This window comes from Mycteria americana, chromosome 9, assembly GCF_035582795.1.
Source record: "Mycteria americana isolate JAX WOST 10 ecotype Jacksonville Zoo and Gardens chromosome 9, USCA_MyAme_1.0, whole genome shotgun sequence".
NCBI classification, from domain to species: domain Eukaryota; kingdom Metazoa; phylum Chordata; class Aves; order Ciconiiformes; family Ciconiidae; genus Mycteria; species Mycteria americana.
This window is the reverse complement of record NC_134373.1, coordinates 168359-194513: the sequence shown is the minus strand read 5'-3', so window position 1 is coordinate 194513 and position 26155 is coordinate 168359. Positions and strand designations below refer to the sequence as shown.

The following is a 26155-nucleotide window of genomic DNA, read 5'->3' as shown; positions in this document are numbered from 1 at the left end:
AATAACTATATTGAGGACAAAGGAATCCCAAGAAATATTGGAGCATAATCGTATCGAAATCCCATGTTTCTCAAATAATTTGGGAAAGGCAGAAGTACTTAAAGGAATTCCCTGTTGGACATAGGGAAGGGACAGAAGATGCTGTATGCCTTTTTTCAGCTGTAATTGAGAATGTTAAGCCTTGTCCACTGGGGCGAGAAAACTTTAAATCAGCAACTGAGGGCAGTTTGCATGCAAGAGCCCTTGAAAAGAGGGGAAGATGCTAGCGGAGAAGATCTTTGAACTGTTGGTGTCCCTTATTTCCAAAGAGATTGTCCAGAAGATGGAGCCAGGTGCTTCAGATTGGTGCATGCAGGGGAATGAGAGGCAATGGACTTTAAATGAAGCAGGAGAGGTCTGGGTGCATATAAGGAGAAGGATTAGGATTGGCCTTTTCACCATGAGGGTGATTAGAATTCCCAGAGAGGCTGTGCTGTCTCTGTTCTGGTTTTCAAGGTCCAACTGGGTAAACGCCTGAGCAACCCAGTCTGACTTCTTACTTTTCCTGCTTTTAGCAGGAGGTCAGACTAGAGACCTCCTGAGGTCCCTTCCAGCCTGAATTACTCTCTGATTCTATGCTAATTTTTCAGTAGTTCTAGAAGGAGTGGGAAGAGGAATTATTTCATGAAGACTTAGCTTGAGAGATGGAGGAAAAAGACTTGGGAAGCTTACAAGGAACCCTCCGCAGCTTTGAGATGACCATTAAATGGGTGATTTGGAATGACTTAGGATGCATCGGGTAACACAGGCATCTTGCAGGTGAGCGTTAGGACAGGATGAGGCCTATGTGAGGACTTGAGAATCCAGCTGGTTTGTATGGACCAAATAGTGAATAGCTACCATGGGGAAATCCCTGAAAAAAAAAGAGATATTGGAGTTTGTGACGTGATAGTAAGAAGCTAGGAAGATGAGAAGTCACTGTGAGTGATTTTAAAAGCAGCCTAATGATACAACTTTAAAAATGGAATTATAAATATGACCACTTCCTGAATAGCAGCATTTTTAGTAGATTTTCCAGGTTTGGCCCAATTATAGACACTTTATTTTTCTCAAGCAATTGGCAATTGAATACTTTTTAGATTCCATTGGGAGAAGTAAAGGTAAATAGCTAAGTAGCTTGGTAAGGCAATTTAGAGGCAATGCCATCAAATATAGGGACACAGGATCAAAGGATGTAGGGCAGAACCCATATGCTATATTCTGGGAAGCAGCAATTGCAAAGAATAGGATGAAGTGGTGGATAATCAGTTGATGCAGATTCTCTGTGCAGTCTTGTGGCATACAACAGTGATTCTCCAATTTGAGGAATGTCAGAGCATGAGGCAAGCATGAGCTTGGCCAGGTTGGTTCTATACCGGTAAGTTTAGGTACTGCCAAACTGTGCTCTCAAGACTGCGAGCTTCGAACAAGTTAGATGTCCGAGTGGCTTCAGATGGAATCAAATGGGTCCTGCTTAATATTTGTAGTTTGATGTCAGCAGCAGTGCTATTAAAATCATTTGCGCAAGAGGAGGAAATGGTTGTGAGAGAGTAGGGGCAGGAGGTGCAAGGAGCTGAATGTCCTGCCAGAGAGCTTTGTCCATTTTCTCAATGTACAGCCACAGAAAGTTTGGGAACCATTGGCCAAGATGATGCTCATGCTGCACGTGTTGGTGGAGCTCTTGAATAGGTTATAGCAGCTTTCCAAAGTAACGTTGTGTTCATCTGCTACTGGGAATCTCTTTGCTTCTGCTGCCTGCAAGCTGGGAAAGATGGAGGGGACTCAAAGAAATGGGAGAATAAGTTAAGGAATTGGGCTTGGTAGTGCTGCATTGACCGAGTTTATTCAGGAGGCTGGTTAGTGCTTATGTGAAAAACAAAGGTGATGAGGGCTCTCAAAGCTGTCACAGAAGGAAACAGTAAGAAGCAATGACTGGAAACATAACCTTAGATGGAACGTAAGCGCACATTTTTTAGTGGTAGGAAATACTGGAACAACATTTCTGCTCTTAGAGTATTTGAAATCAGGGTGAGCTGTATTTGTAAAGATGCTGTTGTTCAAGTACAAGTGTTGAACTTGCAGTTGAAACTCAGTGCAATGTAATGGTCTGCATTAGGGAGAGTATGTAACTAGATAAACCTTCTGTATGGTGTTGACCAATACTGAGAACGTAGCTAAGGGCCCGTGTGTCAATAATAAAAAGTTGCATACCTGGTTTTGCTTAGGGATGGGGAGAAGGTCTTGTAAGCTTAGGAGTGTGTTCTTGTCTTAATGATTAAATCCCTCATTTTGGGGTAGTTCTTATTAAACTGAAGTTCAATACGAGTTGGTTTTGTTAATCTTTGAAATATCAAGGTGTAAAAGCAGGTCAGCAGTCATAACTCCAGCACTTAAATATGCTGTGTTTGTGTGAGTTGGTAACTCTTGAATAGCAAACACAAGATTACAGCAGAATAAAATTTTGATAGATGGAATTAACTTGAACTTCAGGGGTTTTTTTTCGTTTTCTAGATTAGTCTTTTAGCTGCCATTCACATTCCAACCAAGTGAAGGCTGAGTCTGATCTGTTAATTTGAGCAAATATATAAAATGTGTCAATACTTAGAGAACAGTAATTATTTGCTAGATTCCCTGTGAAGTCAATAACTTTTTCCTAGCAGGAGCCACACTTTCAAAGTTTGCATTGAGAAAAATTTTCAAGGTGATACTGCTGATGTAGTTCTTGATGACAGTTGCTTATATATATAAAGGTTTTTGTGGAGTGTGGGAGTGACAGAGAAAGGAAAGAAGAAACTGATACATGGGTTTAAGTAGACTATAATCAGTAAACAAAGATAACCGTGCCAGTTTATTGTGGATTTTTTTCCCCCAGTTTTGATTTCCTGGCTGACTGAGTTGCCTGTCTGTTCCTTACTCTTCCTATGTTTTTTTTAGTTTTGCAATTTAATGCGCTCATCTGAAGCTTCTAAAAGGGGATTAGATTCCACTGAGCATGTTTCTCTAATAAAGAAATAGCTCGAATCAAAGAAGAAATACAGAATAGTTCACTTGAATCAGACTTTGCACACCACATGAGTAGCAAATGTTTGTTCAGGCATAGCCAAGTAGTTGGTCAGGTTGATGAGGTAAATTTCCTGAAGTCTCGGTGTTCTTTGCCTTGTCATTGTGAACTCTATGCATTAGTAGATTTGAATTATACAATTAAAAAACTTTCAATTTTATCGATGCAAAGGCTGGGCTATACATGTTGTTAAATTAAATAACAATGTTACCAGAGCTGTTAAAATAAAAATCAGTTATGTGCTGGAATAAAAACCAGGTGAAATTGCCTGACCTGCTCTTCATACTACGTTTATAAAATTACCAAGTAAGCGTTAGGTTTCGGTCAGTCCCAGATAAGGAAGTAGGTCTTTGCTGAGTAACTAAGATGGAATTTAGCAGCTAAGCCCATGGCAGTGCTTCAAAATATGTTGGGGTACAATGATGGCTGAAAAACCTGCTTGGGCCAGTTTATTCCACCAAAGTCCTCAGTGCTCTTTGTGGAGGATTGCTGACCCCTTGTGCTGGCTCTCTGTGTCGCTTGGAAGTGAACTGTCTGAAAGTAAATTTGGCAGGAAAAAGTTCTCAGCAGGTGGTGTGTTCAGTGTACGCTACAGTTTGAGTAGTGATACATTCCTACTCAGTGGTTTATACACAGATGTAGATTTTTAAATTATTTCAGAAATCAAAGAAATGGACTTCTGAAAAGACAAGACCAAAGATATATATAGTTGAGGAACTTTTCTAGTAGATATGAATCAGGAACCAAATAAAGCTTTATTCTAAGCTTTTTTTTTTTCTTAGTTTTTGAATATTCGTTTTTCCATACAAAAGAATGTTACAGAGAGCACGATCAATTTGACAACAGATATACATTGGTAATGTTAAATGGGTTTAATAGATTCAGCAATGTTATTTCTCCGCCTAATTGGTGATGCTCATCAGAAAGGAGATTTATTGCTGTAGTGGTGCTTCCAGATTCCCTTCTACAAGTCTCTTCAAACCTCTTTTACATCATTGTTACGTTGGTAACTAAGGGTATTTTACTGCAAAAGAGTATTTTTCAGACACATTGTTGCCTTTGATTACCGGTATCACTGCATGTGAAATTCTGGAAAGGTGGTGTTTTGTTTTGTTACTGGAGTTGTTTCACTTTTTCTCCCTAACATACTTTGTCCTTTTTTAGCCAATTAAAAAAAGTTTCTTGCATTCAATACTTTATGTAATAAAAATGATGCGTTTCATTACTTTGGTTTTAACAAACTTTACAGAAAATACTGCAAGTTAGCCACTGCCTCAGCAACGGCACGGTAGCAGTGTGTTAGGTTCAACCTCAAACAGGGTGCTAGTTGTGGGCTTGAGCATCTAAGACTGCAGACACTGAACTTGGCTTTCCTTTGGCTAACTGATTTAACTCATTTAACTAACAAGGTAAATGAGGGAAAAGTGCAGTTGGCAGAAATGACAACATTTTGTTCTTGCTGTTCAAGGAGAGCTCCAGTTAATCAGAAAATAGATGGCTGAATGGTTTTCTAAGGAAGATTTGTCAAGTTAAGGATATGAAAACATGTGGAAAGAAATTGGCGTCTTCCTTTTGAGGAACTAATTTTCCTAGTATCGGAAGCAAACTGATGGCTCCTGTTTGGTCATTAAGTAGGAATGACTGAGCCGAGTGGACGGGCAGGAGTCATGCAGTCCCCTTGTCCATAACCAGCACTGACGGGAGGCTGGGGTGGGGTGGGATGGTCTTGGTCCTTGATAACAACCTTCTACGCAGAAAGTTGGCGTGAGGTCATCGGTTTAATTTTTGTGAGCACTCACAGTTGCGGACTTTGAACAGATATACAGGGAGGTGCTGTGTGATAAGCTTGACTAGTAAAGCACTGCTCCTGTGTGTGAGTAATCAAGAAAGGCCTTTACAAGCCCTGTTCTTTCACTTTTCAAGTCACAGATTCAGGAAAATGCTTTGTTTGCTGATCATTTATAGGCTTCTAACCTCACTTAGACACTTAATAAGTAGTGTTGCAACTAGAGATAAATGTAAATAAGTTTAGCCATCATAGGGACCCATGCTGGGGCTTCCCAAGCTTGTAAATGCTGAAGTGTTCTGGTCATAATAGGGATTGATGGGGTTTTTTTTTCTCCTGCCATGAAAGGTTGGTTGTGTGCACCAGCTGGCTTGCTTTTCTGCATGCTTCCATGAATAATTCAGCTGGTTTCTTTTTTTTTTTTTTTTTTCAGTTTTTCAGTGTAGTTTATCATTTTGTAGTTCATCCAGGAACTCTGAACACTTCATCTGTTTCTTCATGATCACATCGGATTATTTATGTGGATCCAATATAAAGTCTTTATGAGGTCTAATTTCCTAGAAGAATTATATTGTATTATGTTATTTTGTAGCTTTACTATGGATACTGATGAAGATTTTTCTTAATATTACCTTTTATTTTAAGAAGTCAAAGTGTCTGCATTCATAGTAAAATTGGCCCAGGAGCCATACCCACCCTGCCCCAGTTACTTCAAGATCTACTTCAAATCTCTTTTGTCCTTTCCTCTAAAAGCATGGTTTGGCAATGCATGTGAGGGCATGGTAATAATGTGTCAGGAAACTAATCAAACCTGAAACCGAGACCTAGAAATCCATTGAAAAAGTTGCGTAGTTTACAAATTAAAATAACTTGAGTTCTGTATGGTCTAGGTGTTGCAGGTCACGTGACTTCTCTTTGTATGTTTTGAGTGTACTCTGTGAATTTTGAATGTTGTGCTGTGGTTTGTGTGTTTTGGGATTTTTCTGGTGGGTTTTTAAAAGATTTTTGTGGTCTAATTAATGAGTTGGATTCTCCTGTAGTCATGAATTAATGAATCGGGCTGCTGCAGTCTTTAGTATTGTGCATCGTGCCTAAACAACATCTTTGCTGTGATCTGTTGGGCTTTGTGGTTGCTACCAAAGTAGGAATATGAGCTTTTTGCCACTAATAAATATGAAATGCTCAGTTGCTTGTAAAACATCTGTAGCTGATGTAACTTCTTGGGTATTGGTGGAGAAAACAACAACAATAAAAAATCAATGTCACTGACATCCAAAAAGCGCACCATAAAAATAAAGCTTCATACAAGATGTAGAAGTTTAATATAGTCTGAAATATCTTCATCTTGCTCATTGATCACTGTGCCTTACATGAGGAGTGTGTGGAGGATGTGAAAGGGAAAAAAAAGGCTTCTTGGATCAGAAAGGGAGTTACAACAACTAAACAGCTTCAAACAGCATTAAATGGTGCATATATCGTCTTTTATTTTTACACACACATTCTTCAACACAAGGGATGACTTCATGATGTAAGGCGTTTATTACCAAGTTAAATAAGAATTTTGTTTTGTGATTTTGTCTTAATGGAATTATACAGGGAAAATTCTATCTAGCGAATAATCTTATCTTCACAGTGTTATGGGAGAGGAATGCGTATTAAAGTTGTTGCAAAAAATACTCTATAAAGTTTTTTTTTCTTTATGGTCCCCCATTTTTATATCTGGTTATTTCTGTATTTGCATATTTGGAGGCAGTTTTTTGGAGTATTTCTGTATTTGCATATTTGGAGTCTTTTGTGGTAGTCACTTGTTGTGGTTTAACCCCAGCTGGCAACTGAGCCCCCCCAGCCACTCGCTCCCTCCCCCCCACAGGGGGATGGGGGAGAGAATCGGAAGGGTAAAAGTGAGAAAACTCGTGGGCTGAGATAAAGACAGTTTAACAGGTAAAGCAAAAGCCACACACGCAAGCAAAGCAAAACAGGGAACTCCTTCACCCCTTCCCATGGGCAGGCAGGTGTTCAGCCATCTCCAGGAAAGCAGGGCTCCATCACCCATAACAGTGACTTGGGAAGACAAACGCCATCACTCCGAACGTCCCCCCCCTTCCTTCTTCCCCAGCTTTATATGCTGAGCATGATGCCATATGGTGTGGAATAGCCCTTTGGGCAGTTGGGGTCAGCTGTCCTGGCTGTGTCCCCTCCCAGCTTCTTGTGCCCCGCAGCCTCCTTGCTGGTGGGGTGAGAAGCAGAAAAGGCCTTGACTCTGTGTAAGCACTGCTCAGCTGTAACAAAACATCCCTGGGTTAGCAACACTGTTTCCAGCACACATCCAAAACATAGCCCCTTACTAGCTGCTGGGAAGCAAATTAACTCTACCCCAGCCAAAACCAGCACACCACTGAATAGTTTGGTCTGAGACTGCTCCTGGTCGTTATGGCAGTAGAAATTGTCAGTGCAACCAAGTGAAAGGAAGAGAAGTGTCTTTGTACCTAGCAGCAAAGCATCTTCCCCCTCCCTCCCCACTGCATGCTTTAGGTTAAAATGACTTGGTTCAGACAGTTCTTGCTGGCCTAATTCATATTAATAGCTGATTATTACATGCCAGGCATAATTACTCTACTTTCATATTGTATCCCTGATGCATCTTGGAAGTGACAAGCAAAAAGTCTGAATATTCTCACCTCTGCAGGGCACTGAGATTTTGGTTATTTTGAAATACCATTTTCTTAATAGTTTTTAAAAGGGGGACACGTTGCATGCATATGACATCCTTTCAAAAGCTTTTCATTTCTGTATTTTACCAAAATAATTTTCAACTACGTCAGAAAATATTTTTTAGCTCAAATTTTAAAATAGACTGTTTGTTGATCTGCCCGACCACTCCTAGTCTGTTTTTTTTCAACTTCTTTTGTTAGCTTTTGTGGGAAGCAGACAGTACATTCCCTATGTACCAGATGATTTCCACCACTCCCCCCTGTGCATATAACTTTCCTCAGCTTGTTAAAGGGGATGGCAAGGTTCATGATTTACATAATAATGAGATATGAAAGCTATATGTGGTTTGATAAATTTTGTTTATGACCTCTGGGTGAAGATTCTAATCAGCCTTACAAACCATATCAATTGAGTGTTTCAAAAACAGTTTTCATCCTTAAAAATGCCCGATGTTTGGGGGTATTATGTTTTGAAGCTTGTATCTGCTGTGGAAATACAAACCATAATTTAACACGGGCTTAATGAAGATGGTTCTTCATTTGTCCTTCTGGTGCAATAGTAGATGAGAGTGTTTCATTGAAAGGAAACATCTCAACTTATCTAAAACAGGACTAGTTTTTGAATAACTGTAAGAGCAGGAGCCAGGGTCAGACTGGTACGCCTACAGTATAGCTGGCATCTGTCAATCTGTTTCTGTATTCTACAGAGAGCCCTAATGGGATAGAAGGGAAGTGGTAGAGTTTGAGCTTTTCCTATCTCCCTGTGGAGTGAGCTTAAGGATTTACTGAAGCAGTATAAGAATAATTCATTAATTGGGCTAACTGAGCCTGGAAACTTGCCAGGTTGCTTTTGTGATCCAATTGTTTAACCTTCTTTTATCCTGTCAAATGCCGACTCCTGGCAGATGAAGCAAATAATGGCTTAAAGCTAGGCAGCTCAGTATTTAAAAAGGAGCAGCTCGCTTGTCTTTCAACGTACATGCATGATGTACAAGTGTGGATTTGTGGAGAACAGAATAACCTGGAATACATAGACTTTTCTCATCCTTGCTGTACTGCATACTTCATTCACCTCAGCTTTTTTTTAGTCTGTAAAATGTAAGTGGTGCCCCTGTCTAGCAGCTGCTTTGAACCTTTGAGGTGAAAAGTTGGTATATAAATGTGTCAGAAGAGAATTGTCAAATTCTAATGTTTAGCATTGCTTTGCTGATAGCAAAACCCCTGATGGCTTGATCAGACTAAATTTAGGCCAAGATAAGGCACACTTGCCAATTAATGGTATTGTAAACTAGATAGTCCCATTGTGCAGTTGTGCACAAAGTGGAAAACTTAAGTCTTCTGCTACTAACTTATTGGAAAAATTAATTCCCTTTCTGTCATTAAGATATATGCAATTAGCTAGTCAATATTTGTCTAGTTTCTAGAGCTTGATGTTCCAGTGATTTCATTGGGTACGCAAAGTTTTAAAGAAACTGTGTCCATTTAAGTAATTGTGTATCTCCACGTTACTACTTTTACATGCAGACAAGTTTGTAGTTTGGTAATTTAAATTCTGTCAGAAGGATGAAAATCCTGCTGCAAATTGGGAATTGCCGATAACGTACGTTTTCAGTGAAGTTGTGCTAAACTTCTAATACTGCTTAAAAGGCATCTTGATGCTCTCAGGATGTTTAAAACAGGATCTTCCAAATCGAATGTCTTACAGGTTAGTCAAATGCATCACCATATGGAATGATCAGATGTCACTTATTTCCATTTTTAACAGATTTGTATAATATGAAAGATTATAATCAAGATATTTTCACACTTCACTGAGCTCATCATATGCAAACTAAATTAAGGCATCAATTGATAGCCCTTACTTCAGAAAATAGCAATGATTCAGGATAAAGGACTGCTGTTTGAGTATTTTGCAAACTTATAGATGTAAGGAAGTGTTCTTTAAAAAAAGCTTCAACCACTTCTTGTGCTGCTACAGTTTTCTATGCTTTTCAAAAACAATGAGCATAAACTTCGCTGTGGCTGAAATACTGTGCTATAGAATGAGTCTTGGAATGAAGGTATGTTGTACAGAGGAGAAAAAAAATGGGACTTTTCACTAGAAATTGCATGCCAGAATGGACTTCAGGTTACATGACAAGTTAAAAGCGCTTCTTTATAGCCATGATTGCAAAGCATGTGTTTTATAGAAGAGCAAATAATTGGAAACAGATGTACTTAGCACTCTAAACCAAAAAAACCCAACCCCAAACCACTGAGTTTAGCAGCGTAACTAATCTGTGTACAGTCACTTATTTCAGTGTAAAGTTCAGTAATGATGGAAATAGCTTGTAGTACAACTTTAGGGAAGAATCAAAGGTTAAGATTGAAACAGGCAAAATATGAGTAGCTAAAAATCTAGAACCAACACTACTTCAAAGGCTACTTATTTACAGACAGTTGTGAGATGTCCTGCTGGTTTATCAATGTGCTGTTGATTAATACTTCAGCTATTAGGGAAAGAATCCAGTGGTAAACTTCTGTTTTGCCCAGGAAAAAAATGGTGGTTCCTTAGCTGGCAGAAAAGGGAGGAAAAAAAAATCCACCATGGTTTACAGAAGAGCTGTGTTGATGTGGATCCAGTTTGGAACCAGTTTGTTTAATAAGTGCACCGATTTCCAAATAGGGGTAAGTGATAGTTATGGAAGAATTTATTTTTTTTTTTTCCCCAAAACACTTTGATTATCAGATTTAAACAGCACAGACCTACCAGAGACCGAATCTCAGGGATGGCAACAAGTGTTAGCTTCTGCATAGTTCAGAGGTCCAAAACTCTTTCTTCTTTAATTGCAAGTCATGATTTTCATCTTCTAGTTGCTTTATCACCTGTTGATCAGGTGATTTGGCTTTTGCCTGATTTATACAAAAAAGTGTGGTGTCTGGGAGAAGAATGTGTAGCAGGTAGCCAAAGTCTGTAATGGGCACTAGTAGGTTTGGGAGAGTAGTTCTGGCTTTTAGGTTTAAGTGGTGATTAAAACTTGAGAGTTAGTAAGAATGATTGTGAACTGTCACTCGGCAGAATCTGTTGATGGCGCACCTGTATGCAGCCCAGCTTGGAGCTTACGGGTGTGTATACTGGTGAAAATACACCCCTAAACCACTTCCAGTTTTCTTAAGAGTATTTAATTTCTGCAAGTTTTTCTTAACCTTCCCCCTTCCTTTCCAATATTTCTACAGTTTCTCTTTAAGGATTTGTATTTTGATCTTTGGTTCATCTTCAGAGACTTTCCTCAAAGTCATATTTCAACCCTGAACTACCTGCAGGTGTCAGATTCCACGTTCATATGAGGCATGTCTGCAGCCTTGGAAGGGAACACGTCTTTCCAAATGTTTGCTAGGTAAAGCCTTTAAGCATATTTAAACAGCGAGTATAAGCTGTATGATGATCTTGTGGAAAAGTCCACAAAACTTTATGTGGATAATAAAGTTTTGGTGTTTGGTTTTGGTTTGGTTTGTTTTTTTTCCCCAAACCAGTAAGACCTCAGTCAACTTTGTCAGCTCTGCCCTTTAATCCCAGTGAGGACCGTGACCTCCCAATGTCTCTTGCTTTCTCTCCTTTGCTGGATGGTGTGGCACTTCCCGCCCGCATGGCAAGTACTTATGTGCGTGAGATCATAATCTTATAACTCTGGGGTTAGTCTTCTCATCCACAAGTTTAGCAATCCCAGAGTGAAGGCTTAACAGAACATTTCTTCTTCGCTGCTATTGGCTACATGGGGGCTCGTCTATCAACCCTTTTATCAGGGGTTGCAATTGTGCTGGTTTCACCTTCTTCAAAAGAAAATGCTAGACTTTGGAAACACCCTCATAATACTTGATTTTGTGATGTTAATTTCAATTAAGTGGCAACCTTGGTGGGCGTTTTTGTGACTTGGTCTTTGTTTTGGCATCAGGTATTAACAGGAGAATAGCTGTTTGGTAAGGTACTGACCATGCCTTTTCTCCAGCTTTTGAATGCCACAGCATGAAGATGCCCTGTAATGCATGGCCATGCCCTCTGAGGGAGTTCAGCACCCAGGAGAGCTGCTCCTCCTCTTCTTCCTCGTCCTCCTCTTCCTCAAGGCCCTCTTTGTAACTATGAGTTTCAGCATAAATACAACCATCCTGCTGTATTTCAGTGCCGCACCCTATTTGTTCTCAGGGTGTCAGCAGCTGGTATTGGCTACCGGGGGCTGTAACAAATGACATGCTTTGGAGTTTGAAAGCTGGGTAACAAGGGATGTGTGACATTGCTTGAGATGTATCATATATAACTGAGAGTATAGGTCGGACTTACCATTGTGACTCAGTATTCATTTCAGGAATTACATGTGGCTACTGCTGTGGATCTCCCCCTTGATGAACAAACAGCTTTATCCTACTGTCATGCTCTCTCCATTTCCAATCTTTTACATGTTGATTGCTATTAGCAAGGGCTTTCTGAAGTCTGCTGATCTACTGTAAATGCATCTTGCTGAAAAGATAAATGTTATGTTCCTAGGAGTGTGGATTTTTTTTCAGTCTCTGCTTACTGCAGTTCTCAGAGCTATGTTTGAGAGAACATCATCCTTGAGATTTTGTAATAGGGGTTGTTGTTGAGATGGTTTCGTCATCCTTATTACAGGTTAGAGGCACCAATTATAGGTATTACTTGCCTGTATTGGTTTCAAGCCTTTGAGTAGTAAGGATCCTCAAGGAACTTTCTCCCTGTTGATGTTGGGTATGATTTCTCATTGGTGCTGAGGCTGTATCAAGAACGCTTAAGCTTGCAATGCACATGTGTGATACAACTCAGAAGCTCGTGATCCCTGCGGTCTTCATCCTCAAATAGCTGTAGTTTCAGAGCTTTGTCCTGTTAGCACAGGAGATGAACCATCCATTGATGGTTCTGTTGTCATCAGCCTTTGTAGCGGTGAAGTCTCGTCTCTTTTCCTATGTGCTTCCATTATTAGCAATTTCCTTGGGACTGGTTGGCACATTATTTACTCTGGAGGACAGATGACATGAGAAACTGAGGCGTTTCTTCTGCTGGCTGCATGGTTCAGTGTTCCTCAGCACCATCTTTCAATTCCCCAGCTGTTACACCAAGTGTCGCTGGCTTTCCTTATTCTTGACTCTCATCATAGTTCTTAGAAATCCCTTGATCATTTTTGCTTTTGCAGTGGACAAAAATCACAGATGTCAGTAATTATTTCTTTTGCAATTTTTTTTTGTTGTTTCTGACTTTGAAGTAAGTCAAAATCATGTAGCAATGCATTGTTCCTTTTATAATACTTCTAGGATGATGCAAAATAAAGCTTGGCGAGTTGTTTCACTTAACAAAAATATTTACCAAGCATGTCTAAGAGGTAGAATTAGAAATGATGACTGCTGAATTGGTTCTTCCAACTCCACCAACCCTTCAAATACAGTGATAACCTGACCCCGGAAACACTGGAGGTTTACTTAAAATTTTTCCACAGGTGACGACTTAGTTATGTTTTGGCTGGCAACTTGCCTGCGTTTTCAAACCATCCAGAACCACCTCTTCAGGCAGAAGCCAGTATTCACACCCTTGACTTTCACTTGATACTGAAGGAACTGACAAAAGTTTCTGCAGTGATTTGTCAATAGTTGTTATACCTGAGGTTGTGGCTGTGCTCACCAGTGGCCAAACAGTGGAATCCTTAAAGGTTTCGTCTTGCAGATCTCATACATCTTACTCTTTTCATCCACATTTAATGCACAGTTATCTCATATAGAAATGTCCCTGTTCTTGATCTCTGCAAATTGGTGACCTGGAGCCATTTCCTTATCCTTAGCAAGTACTAGGCTCTCACAGAGCCATGCTCAGCGGTATGGTACTCACAGTCTTCTCGGGGAGAGTGTTTGCATGACAGATTCTTGAGACTTATTGCCAGCACAGTGTGGTGTGTGGTTTCTTATAGCTGCTCCCAGTGAGACTTTAAGTGCAAGCTACTCATTAAGGACCGGAGAAGTTGCTCACTTCATAGCAAGCTCACTTTTCTGTGAGCTGTTCAGTGTCTGTCTCTATCTTGCTCATCTTCCCTTCTCCATCAGAAGCCTTCAAAGGCTCTGCAGTGCAGGGGTACAAAGCTACAAAGGAGCTGAAACAGCACTGGATATGCTCTGCCCTCGATGTTCACGCACTGAAGAGGAGACAGGCTGCTGCACTTGTGCGTGTCCTTTTCTCGTGGTGATCAAGGAAATAATGTTCTCTGTTAGGCACGCTGTATTTATTTATGAACTACATAGCTCAAATATGCCCAATTCCTGGTTATAAAAGCGCTTTTTCTAAGCATTCTTATCCAATGGGTAGAGCTAACATAAAATACTTGAGATTACAAAGTCAGGATTTTGCAGTGTGAGGATTTTGCGATGCGGTGAGGCATGGCAGCTGTGTCTAGGCAGTAAAGCATGTGCTTGTTTCCTATTCTTGTGTTTTTTGAAGAGCATTGAAGCACTTGCTCAGTGTTCTCCACCTACTTTTCAGAATTAAAAATCAGCTAGTTGAAATTTTTGAACCCAGCAAGTGGATAGCCAATGAAAAATAATTCATGAAAACCCAATAAAATGCAGGTAATTTTTAATTAATTAATTTGGCATCAAGATTGTGTTGGCTACAGTGCTGACATGGTGAAATAAAACATGCCTGGGTAGATTTGGGGTAATTGCATGACAGATTCTTTGTGCACTAATTAAGAAAACAATTTTTATAGATCATTTTAAGAAATGCCAACACTTTCATCTCTGTCTAGATTAATTTTCTTGGAGCCTCTGACATATCGTAAAATATGTCAGATAGTCCAGGCAGAGAACTAACACCTTGGCCCAGGTCTAGTTTTATCCAGGCTTCCCTGCTGGTTTGCTAAGACTGAGGAACCTCATCTTGCTTTTGTGTAATCTAATAACTCGGGAGAAAGTGAGGCTAAATGACAGCAGCTGTGGCCCTGACATACCAGATGTGGCTAAGCGGCTCTCTTTGGAAGAGGTGAGGGATCACGAAGAACCCCAAATGATGGGTTAATCCCACTGAGGCTCTGGGGGCGAGGGGGTGGGGAGCAGTTGTCAGGGGGAATCCACCCCCAAGCTTTTGAGAAAGGAACAAAGAAAAGCTTTCCTAGGCAGCCAGGTCTGACTGGCTGCAGAAGTCGACAGCGATGCTTTTGACTTTGGACTTTTCTTAACCCGATTCAAGGAAAATTCTTCAAGTCAGCATTCCAGGAAAATCAAAGAATTTCCAAATGTGCTGAGAAGCCAAAGTTTGAGGTATTCTGGTTTAAATGAGACTTTGTTTTCAACCCTGTCTTCTCATCTGCTGCTTCCATGGCATACCTTTTCAGCTGGGTGATACCTGGCAAGATGGCTGATCTGCGCAGAGATTTGATTTAAGGATTAATTGAATCATTTATGGAGCTGTGAAAATTACGGTCCTCGCTGAAGTTGCGGTATGGCAAATTTGTGTTACGTACAGCGTTTGTCACTTAAAGAAGTTGCTGAGATTGCTTTAGTCTTCCAAATTACTTATAAGATTTTATGTTTTTTTTTTTCCTTTTTCCCTCCTCCACAACAGAAAAGGATGCATCTTTTTTGCTATCCTTTTTCTTTCTTTGTAGAAATTACTTACTTGAAGAGTGTAATTTGTCATTTTGATCAGCTATTCCCAGGCACACAAATCTGCTCAGGCATTTGTGTGTTTTGATTTCATTCTTGTTTTGATATAATTATATAACATACATAGAAACAGAATTTATATTTTTATATTATATATATATATATATATATATATTTATAATGATATATATATCATTTATAATGATATATATATATATCATTTTTCTTGAGCAGAAATTTTTTTAGCAGAAGAAATATATATATATATTTAGCAGAAGAAATATATATATATATTTATATATATATATATAAGAAATATATATATATATATAGAAGAGGTATATATATATATACGCTCATATAGAATATATATATATAAGAATATATATATAGAAGAAATATATATATATATATTTAGCAGAAGAAATATATATATATATTTATATATATATAAATATATATATATATATTTCTTCTGCTAAAAAAATTTCTGCTCAAGAAAAATGATAACCGAAGCATTTCTGTCTTGTGTCCAAATTCGATATGAAATATTTACACAGGTTTAGGAGTAAAAACTGACAGATTCTGTTTGGTTGAAATACCTGCCATGATTGAAGCACTCCAGGATTTGCATTTTTTTTTCTTATCTCTCTTGAACAGTATCCTCAAGCTCTCATTGCTTGTTTTGGCATGCTGTCAGTAACTTTAAATGATGCATATTCACTTAATTGTGGGGGGATGGTAGAATTGATTTCTGTTAGCAAGTGTTCTCTGATGTAGGAGGGAGGTGGATGTTTGAGGAAATGTCTTTAGAGCACATACTGCTATGGACAGTATTAAATAAAATACCAAAACCAACCCTTATGTATTAAGGCAAATACCCAAGAAACATTGTAAAATACAGAGTAAGAACTTTTCCGCATAACGTCTGACTGAGGAAAAGGGGTTCTTGCTTCTGCATACCCCTGCCATGCCACTCATCTGGATGAATTAAAAATGACTGTTGCTAGTAACATATAACCTTATATATAATTTTGTAGCCTCATTTCCAAAGGGAATGAATCCCATGTAAATCATATTCTGCCTTTCTCTGGATTGCCCTCATAACTCTTGATTCTGCTGTTTGCCTACAGAAAACTTTGGTAAGGATAAAGACAGATACCCAGCAAAGTCCCAGGTCTGGGACAGGTTGTCAGCTCTTGCTGCACAGCTGACAGCTGAGGTCCGAGAGGCCTTAGAAATAGCATGGTGTAGCGTTCTTGGAGTTCTGTCAAATGCAAGACCTAAATCCATTCACGCATGCAGTGTGCTACTCCTCTTATGGTTTCCAGACATTAAGTTTTGATTCCTTGTGTGAACAGGATGGAGAAGTTGTTTCAGGTTTGACAGAAAGCAAATGGCCAGAGGTAGGCTGTTTTACTTAACCCATATATATGTAATTCATAGCTTTTTTTTTTTTCCCCTTCTCCATAGTTTGCTTTGATACGCTCTTTCAACAGTATGTTGCTGAAAGAATGTGCTTGAAGCAAAGATCTAAATGTAAAATTTTACTTTTGTGTCCTAATTAAAGTCAAGATAATTATCGGCCTACATTTCTAAAATTCACCGTCTACTTGAGTATGTTTTCAAAAATATAATCAGGTATTTTTAATATCTTCAATCTTGGTTATATTTCATGCTGTTGTGATGCATTTGCCAAGTATGGAGGGATAAAAGTCCACTTTGTTAGTGGAACCGCATAGTATATCACTGTCTAAACAAGTGTGTATTTTGGGAGCTGGGAGTGGTTTTAAGTTATTTGAGATCACTGTTTTCATGTCTATGCTGAGATCTAGAAAATGGACAAAGCTTGTAAAATTTTGGAGGTGTTTGGATTTTTTTTTTTTATTTTTATACTAAGCTTGCTGCCGGTTTTGCATGAAGCCACCTTGTTCTGTTGGTAGAATCATGGAAGTACAGATTCTGAAATGTCTCAAAAACTTACTTTGGGTTTCTATAGAAGTTTTCCTTTTATTCTAGTCTGCGTGAAAAAACGTCACATTTTACCAGTGGAGTCTGCAATATAGGTTTAAAACAGGATATCAGATGACAACTGTGAATAAAAACTAGTGCTGGAAGGAGATTATCACCTCCTAGAATTTGAAAGCGGAGACTGATGTGCTGCACAGTGCAGAGTGGACAACATGGTCTAGAGTTTGAAAGGCACTACAGAGGTGTGCTAGAGGATGTTCTCTCTAGCCCTGGTATATTGAGCGTTTCTAATGCCCCAGAAGGGCGCAGAGCCAGGCTTGTCAGCTTCATTGGCTTCCGTTACGCTGCAAATCTTTTGTGCTGCGGTCTGCATTATGGTAAATATCTCCAGAACCAGGTTCAACACAGGTGCTGCAGACAAAAACACTATTCCTCTGTTGTATACCTCCAAGACGCTCATTTTCATATGTGCACGGATAGCACTGCATGGGTGGTATGTGTATGGCTATGAATTCCTCTGACAGGCCCAGGTCTTCGTTGCTAATGTGACTGATTCAAAGGTAGCAAGTTTAATCATAGGTATCACGAAAATGAGAAGGCTTATTTAAAAACTGTTCAAAACAATATTAATTTATTTCTTCATTTCTTTAGGAGACATCACTCAGAAAGGATATGAAAAGAAAAGAGCAAAGCTGTTAGCACGGTATATACCACTAATTCAAGGTAAGAGACTGCATATAAGTTACACCTTTTGTGCTAAATCTGTGAAAATATGTAATGGAAAACTTCTCACTAAATAGAATAGATTAATAGTGTTTGATTGACATGGAATCTAACCAGTAGTGGAAAATGGCTATTAGAGAGAAATGCAGAACAAGGGAAAAGTCTGAAATGTTTTTTTAACACTTTATGTGAAATGTTAAATGGTAACATTTTTGTCAGCAAACTTTAGTTCGAGAACTGCATCCAAGACTTTAAGATAACTTTAAAAATTAGTAAAGTTATTCCTGAAAGCAAGTTGGCCAGTTTCATGAAATGAAAACACTCACTAGTCATCACTCTTGCTTTTCAGTGTGCTTTTTTGAACATGCCCTCTGCTTCCCCATCCCCCCCCCCCCCAGTTTCTCAAAATACTGACTTCTTATTATAAACTATTACTTCTTAAGCTCGTTATTATCGGACTTTATCTGCAATGGTCAAAAGCATTTAGCCCAACTTTATTTATTTTTATACTAGGACACTTAAATCACTCAGGGTTAAAGTTGTTGTGCTGCCATTGAGCTTTGGTCTTGTATAATAACCCGAGGCCAGTTCCTCTATAGCTTGAGAGGTTCTGGTTGAGATAAGGGAAAATGAGAAGACAATGAAGATGAGTGGAACTGATAATGAGACACTGGAGATAGATGACAGAAAAAGAATTACAGGTATTATTTTACAAGGTTAGTGTTATGCTTTCAGATCAGAGAACAGAGGGATTCATGCTGTGATTTTGGTCCTGTTTTGGTTCTGATATTTACAGAAGTTATTGATTTGAAGCAGGAATGGGCATCTCCAGCCAGTTTTGTGCAAATTGTTGAACTAGATGATAGTTTCTTTTGCTTTTGAAATCTTGATGCAGTGACCCCTGAGGCTCTTCATAGCAGGATAGACAAAGTTTTATTCTCATGAGTGCTGCTGACTGCTGAGTTGTGGTGTTTTAGAAAAAGTTTTATGGTGCGTATTTGCCATTGAACAGTTAGACCGTGATCTGGTGTTTCATCATGGGGTTTCTTAGCACAGGTTTGTTGTTGTGTTTGGTTTTTTTTTTTTTAAGAACAGCTGTAGCTTTCCCTTAGCAAATTTGTAATACTTTGTAGACCACGCAGGACCTAACTCCTCTCTATAAAACAGCTCATTCCTTGAATAGAAGCAGTTTATATATATATTTTTTTTTTTTTTTTTTTTATAAATACTGCAGTCAGCAGCAAGCTCTGGCTTCACCTGCCACAGCTTCTCCTCCTTATACCATTTTTCTCTAAGGAACTGCCTCATTTTTCTGTTCAAAATACCCTGTCCTCCAGCTCAGCTTAGTTAAAGATTTTGAGACCAGGCTAAGTATGGATTTTGGCTGAGGATTAACAGCTATGAGAAATGTTCTGTCAATGAACTCTGTCTGCTAGGAAGTAATGTCTCTGGATTTCTGTCTCTTGTTTTAATCTCTCCTTTCTATTGATAGGGATTTTTTTTTTCTCCTCTCAACTCTTTCAGTTTAAACTGAAAGGCTGTTTGCACAAATTTTTCAAGTTCTGAGCGCTCAAGTGTAGCTTAGGAAAGTACAGCACTGTGTCTTCCATACTTTTTTTTTTTAATGTAAGTTTTAAAGCTAGGATGCAGTGTAAAGCACCTTTGTTCCCCTTTTCTGCATGAATACTGCTGGCCCCGTGTCATATTCTAACTCTTGGGGTCTTAGAAACAACACTGACTCCTGTGCAGGGTCTCCAGGGCTGTTAGACTGATTAAATTCAGTTGTCTGCTCTAGAAGCCAGCTGTGATACCTGTATAATTTCCAAAGGTGTTTTGTAATATCCTACTTAGGTAACCTGCTCAATCAGGAACTCACTTGGCTGAAGCAGTGTATGAAACTACAGAATTGACTTATTAGACAGATTTGGAAGAAAAAAATGAGTAGGAAGAATATGTTAATGGCACTTTTTTAGAACTGTTTTCACTGAAGCTTCTCTTTCAAACTTGAGGTGTTCAGGAGTGTTTCATTTGAGAGAAGTGACTTCATATAATCTAGGTTAACACCTTAAAATCCTGGACAATAATTGTAAGAAAGCATGTCCTAAGGAGATAGCAGTACAATTCAGCGGTCTCCTAGTTTGTCTGTGATCTGATAAGAGGCTCAGCTAAGAATCCTAGGTCCCTTTAGATTTCCAGCTGCTTAAAACTTTCTCCTTGTTCAGCCAGGTTTTCCCTAATCATCTTAAGGAGTGGTCGAAAATTAGCTGATCCTATGGTTTGTCCTACTTGCTTGATACCACATTTTCTAAGAAATACCAGATTACTCAATTTGTCTACCACTTCTGCCTAGCTTTGCATTAAGATGACAGGAATCTAGCTTTAATATGCTAAAAAGAGAGTGAGTGGGCCTCTGAGCACAAAGAATGATACTCTGGCAAAAAGACAAAGTTTGCTCAAAACCCTAAGCTAACTACTTACTTCCGTTTCCTGACGTATGTTCCATTAACCCAGTTCTAGCTTGGAATTTTGTTAATTGACACAGCTTCATCATGGCTCAGATTAATGTGTGGGGGTCCCAGTGGCTTTGAGCCTGCAGTAATTTTTTATCATTAAAAATTTGATTGCAGGGTTTTTTTGTAATATCTTATGCTCAGTAGCATTCCTGATAGGATTTGTTAAGTTTCCCATTATCTGTCAAGTTTCTGCAGACTGATGGATGCCAGCATTTTAGATTTGAAGAGTTCTTAGTCTGTGATTTGAGCATCCCCAGGACCAATAATTCGTGTCTTTCTAAGGCTGGTTTGGTCATCATTTCTTTTCCAAGTGTATGCATTGTCATCTTTTCTCTGTTGGTCTACGAGGTAAAGACTGCTGACCAGTTAATTTTATCTCATGTTCTCCAGTACTTATTTGAATTTCACAAAACCTGATGTCTTCCTCATAGTGCATCAATACCTAGTTCTACTGGTTTTGTTACAAAACTTCAGCTGATAGCACAATTCTGCTGATTTGTAAGGTTTTTCGCAAAATGAAGGGTGAGCAGTGAAAGTACTGAGTAAGAAATAGAATTCCTGGTGAGAGGCTGGAAAGTAGAAAAAGAAGTAATGGGAAAATTGTTTGAAATGAAAGATTTTGATTACTGTAAGTTTATGAAATATGAAATGATTAGGGAACTCGAAATAGGACTGCATGTTGATGTGGTACTTGTAAAGAAGGAAAAAGTGGTGGCACAGGTTTGGAAGCAACTGTGGAAAGACATGGCTTAAATTGAGAGGAGAAGGTGACCATTCTGAGAATCTGCTGTAGGTTCTCCACCTTTCTCCAACTTAGACTTGAATGGGGACAGGGTTTTCTATGATTTTGGGGTGAATGATTCTTCTGTCTTGTTAGAAATTGGAAACAGATATATGTAATCATAGCATTCAGATTTACATGGGTAGTTGATGGGATCTTCTTTTAAGAAATATTTGTGAATCAACAAGTTATCTGATCTTTGTGTCTTAAAGCATACTCATATACTCCTAAAATTTGAATTCTGGAAGTTTAACTTTTCATGTTATCATGAAAAGTTATCATGTTATCATGTTATCACCTCATCAGCTGCCACGTTAAAAGTAACCATATGAGAACTCCTGCTCTTTCAATGCCATGTAAAATGGATTGGATTAAGTTCCTACTACACTGTGTAGCTGAATCTGTGGGGAACTAAATCATTATACAGACAGTATTGAATAACCCTACAGAGTGCTTGGTGAGTAGAAAAAGACAGAAGTGGCTGCAAAGCATGTTTTCAATGAACAGTAAAATTAAGTAGGACATGTTAGTACGCAGGAGTCGCTTGCTGTAGGCTTTGTTGTGCATTCTAAAATTCTAAACCTGCAGTTATGAAGAGTTAGTAGAAATGTTAGATTTCACTTAGGAACCAGAAAACTATGTAGTTATGGGGAAATACTAATTAAAACGTGTTATCTTTCACTAATCCAGCCAAAGGCACCGTGCAAAAGTAAAAAAGTTTTGACTATTAGCAAGCCTTAACAGTAATCAGTTTCCTCAGTCAACCTCTGCCCCCAAATTTCAGATGAAACTCTGAGGAAATAATTAATTATATCTGTAGGCAACCTGGCATGCTGCTAGGTGAAGCTTCTGAGTGATGGATAACATCAGACACATTGCAAAAATATATTTTGAATGTGGATAGAGCTTGGGTGTAAAAAGATTCAGAAATAACATGATAAAATGAGCATTGTTTACAGTGAAATTTGGGAACTTGCATCCTGGAGTCTGCTGTCCTGATGGGGAGCAAATATGGTACTCCCTTCTCCCTTTTTTTCCTTGTCATCTTTCTGTTGGATTTCAGGAAACTTTTGATGGTTAAAGGAACTGTTCTTTCTAGAATCACGTTGTGTTCCCACATGTGGGAACACAATCTCAGAATGAGAAACAATACCAGGGACATGGCAACTCCAAAAGCCTCACTATAAGCAATCTCAGTGCTGTGCTTGGGAGAGCAGGTAACTTCTACCTGTGAAGTTACATTTGTCATTGGAGCATTAAAAAATTCATCTCAGGAAGTGGAATGTCATGAGCAGATCGTTGAATGTGAAATAATGAAAATTTCTTCTTAAATGTGATGTGTTGGTAACTGTAGATTTCTTTCTAGTGGTTGCCATGCCATTACCTGAATTCTGCTGATACTCCAGACATTTGAAACCATTTCAAAGCTATTTTAACCAAAGGGGAAGTTGAAATACGAACCTCGGAGGTTCTGACGGCGACCAGTCAGTCACTTGAAGTCAGTCTGCATTCCCTTTTGTTAAACAGGAATTACTCTAGAACCATCCTTTGCTACTGTGGTAATTTCCTGCTCCCCTACCAGTTGTTTCTTTAAAAAAACAAATGTTTTCTGTAGTTTTAAAAGCTTGGCCAGGGTAGCTTTTTAATGTATATTTTTATATATATAAAATATGTAAAATATATTTTTTATGTATAGAATATAAATAAAACAGCTACACTGATTTTATATATAATATTTATAATGTATATTTTATATATTACACATAATAATAATAACAACAGTTATATAGTGCTATATATATTTATTTTTTATTTGCCTCTGTTTTACTTGTTTTCTTCCTAGCTCTAGAATCTTTCAGGAGTCAGATTTTCCTGGTCTAAATATGCTTTCAGTCGAGAAAACTCAATGCTAGCATTTGAGGCCAGCTGTCACATTGTAGATTAGTTGCCAAATGCCAGTGGGATGAGACCAGTGCCTTGAGCACCTGTATTCCATCGAGGCACACCTTCCATGCTGGTACTGGATTTGCAGATTGACTGACCACTGTGCTCGTTCATAAACTCAGGGACCTCTTCCTAGCCACCCCAGGGGCATCAGGGCTTGAATGCCCTGTATTTCTGGAGAACCAAAGATATGTGTAAAGTTTTCTTTCCCTGTTTTGGCATTTGTGAGAACAATAAGAATAAATTCCAAGATTATTCTCTGAGAAAGTCTGAGACAGATCTTGGTGTGGTAGGTAGAACCATCCTGGGAGAGCTCTGCTGGGAAAAGAAAAAGAAAATTTCAGAGATTGTCTTGGGCAACATAAGTGTTTTTTTAAAAGTACTTAAATGTACTTCAAATGTACTTAGGTACTTAAGAAAGAAATTGTTTGTTGCAAGAACCTGCTAGGACCTGGTGATCTTAAAGATTCAAGAACACTTCCAAGCCAAAGCAGAAGAAATGAGATAAAATCAAACAAAAAAAGTAGGTTGATTTCCATCTAATCCTGAGATGACAGAAGAGACCTCTCTTGACTTGAAGGTAATTGCTTCAGCTCGAGGCCGTACTTCTGCAGTCAGTAGTGGATCTGCACTGAATCATCCAATAATACAGACTTGTTCTGCATCAGCGACACGATTGTAATTATCCAGAGCACATCATGGTCTGTTCCTGTTAGCTTTCTTATGTCAAGTCTGTTTTGGTAGATGTTGGAAACAGATTTGGTACAAGAAGACAATCAGTGCCAAATTAAAATTTACCGTTTCACCCCTTCTGCCTCTGATCATCTCTTCAGCCATCAGGTTTCACATAAAAGTTCCAAATGTCCATCTTCGTCTTGGGCAAGTAAATTTTTAAGATTGTTGCTTTTATGGATTAATCGCGAAAGAAAATACATTAACCATAGTGCAAGTGCCACTGCTGCTTATCTGTTAGTGAGAAGTAACAAATATAAAGAAAACAAAAATGAGGAGATATGTAAATACTAAACCAGACATGCTTCTGCTTTATAAACTTGAAAAAACACACATTCTTCATTTTCCTCTGAGAGCTGTTACTTACAGGACATGGTGTGTTTGTCAGCTGTAAGTGCTAGTCCAGATTAATGGTAGTTTTGAGAAGGCTTACTGGAGTGAAACCTGGCATAAAGTATGACCTAGAAAACCCAAGGTGTTTAGGTCAAGCTTCAAGCTTCTTGTATTACTGCCAAAAAAAAAAAAAAAAAGCTGTTACGATGTGAAGCTTTGCATCTCTTTTCTTGAGAGCTAACATTGGCTTGCTGTCCTGGAGTTTTCCTGTGGTGGCTTAAATTTAGAGACTTGCTTGTCTCTGGTGTACTTTTTCATAGAGTAATAGTGTAACTAGTGAGAACAAAAATCCCTGATTTGATTGTCATTAATAAAATATTATTTCTAACATTCAGGATTAAAAAAAAAAATAAAATGCAAAAAACCCCAAACCCCTGTATGGCAGCCAATGACAGGTTATTTTATTGAGTTAAAAACTATGCTAAATGTTGCATTTTATAAATATCTGGCAACCTGAGCATATAGCTGCTTTTTAATATAGCAAAACCTTGCCTCTGAGTAATGCGAGCTCCATTTGTCATTCAATGGTATCAGTTAAGCCAACTTTTCATAGTGCTTTAATCTGAGACAAATTAACACATACAGAGACATCTTTCACCTCTATTACTAATGCTGTCTTATATTTAAGTTGGAGAATAATTAAGATGAAATAGTCTTAAAGGAAACAAGCCGATCATTTTTTATTAAAATACATAGTTCTTCAGATTTTTTTTTTTTTTTAAATAAGGACAAGTGATTTCAGCTTGTTCTTTCATAGATCTCTAAGGAGCTCTTTGAGGCCTAAAATACTCAGTCAGTGTCCTTTACTCATTTGTATGTTCCCAAGAGCTGATATTTTCTACCCATCAACATCTTTATCAGGGAGGGCTTTCTAAAGGCAGTTTGAAATTTTAAAGCACCATGAGTATCACTAGTGGCAGTATTGCTTGCGAGCCGTATAATACAAGGAGATTTTGCCAACAGGGGTTTTGTAAGCAGAGAAATGTTCTACTAGCTGGTATGTCTGGTAAAACGGAAGTACCTACAGATACACAGGAATTGTATGATAAAGGAATTATATCTGAAATCAAGGTTTTTTTCTCCTCTTCTTGTCTACTTTGTCCCAACTATTACTGGTTCTAATAAAAGGTGCTGTATTTCTGCATAAACTTTGATATGATTTGGTTTGCAGTTTCCTCCTCTCCAGTTTTATCTCTTGTGGCTTTCCTTTGTTTGGGTCATTCAACCTCCAAAATATTAAAAAGCATGTAAGATGTTACTCCTTTTTCTCATCTTGTTATTCTTGAAAACAAATGAACTGACTTTGGCTTCAAGGCACAGTCAAAAGGAAGGGGGGGTTTACGTGCAAGCAGGTCAGGGGAAGAGTTTATTCTTCAATGTAAACAGGGTTATGTAAGCTGGATGGCTGCCCCGAAGAATCATATTGCAAAACTCAAAATATTTGCAGAAGGGTGTGGTAATGGCAAATAGGAATTAGTTCAACAGCTGAGCGGTTTGACAAAGGGCTTATCGTAAGCAAACCTCCAGACAGGAGTACCAGCCAACTTTCCTAGCTCATTTAGAATTTTCCCCCTTGCTTAAACCTAGTGTTAGTAACTACATCTTGACCAGTTCCTTGGGTACTGTCTGAGCAAGGAAAGCAACCATAAAATCCCAGTTCCTTTCCATTTGATGTGTCGTGCTGAGTAGGAGACTGGTGTTGGGTATTAGCTGAGGGACTTCTGCTCTGAACATGTGCAGGTGCTACTTCACCCTTCCTATGTTAGTGTATTTCTGCTGAAATTCCCTCTGGAGAAGTTGAGATGCAAGATTGGAATGGGAGATGGTCCCATGTGGGTGTTTCTGGGTCTTGCCCGTAGTACAAGTTCCTCTTCTCCATCATCTCCTAGG

General features: G+C 38.6%; 1 protein-coding gene across 2 annotated transcripts in view; it reads left to right on the top strand.

Annotated features, from left to right (window-relative positions):
• The window catches only part of DIP2A (disco interacting protein 2 homolog A), a 131586-nt gene that overhangs the window by 23462 nt on the left and 81969 nt on the right, over window positions 1-26155 (top strand). For both annotated transcript variants that reach the window (XM_075511282.1, XM_075511281.1), the window contains exon 2: window positions 17831-17902. In XM_075511282.1, the coding sequence (XP_075367397.1) occupies window positions 17831-17902 (72 nt within the window). The remainder of the gene's footprint in view (window positions 1-17830; window positions 17903-26155) is intronic.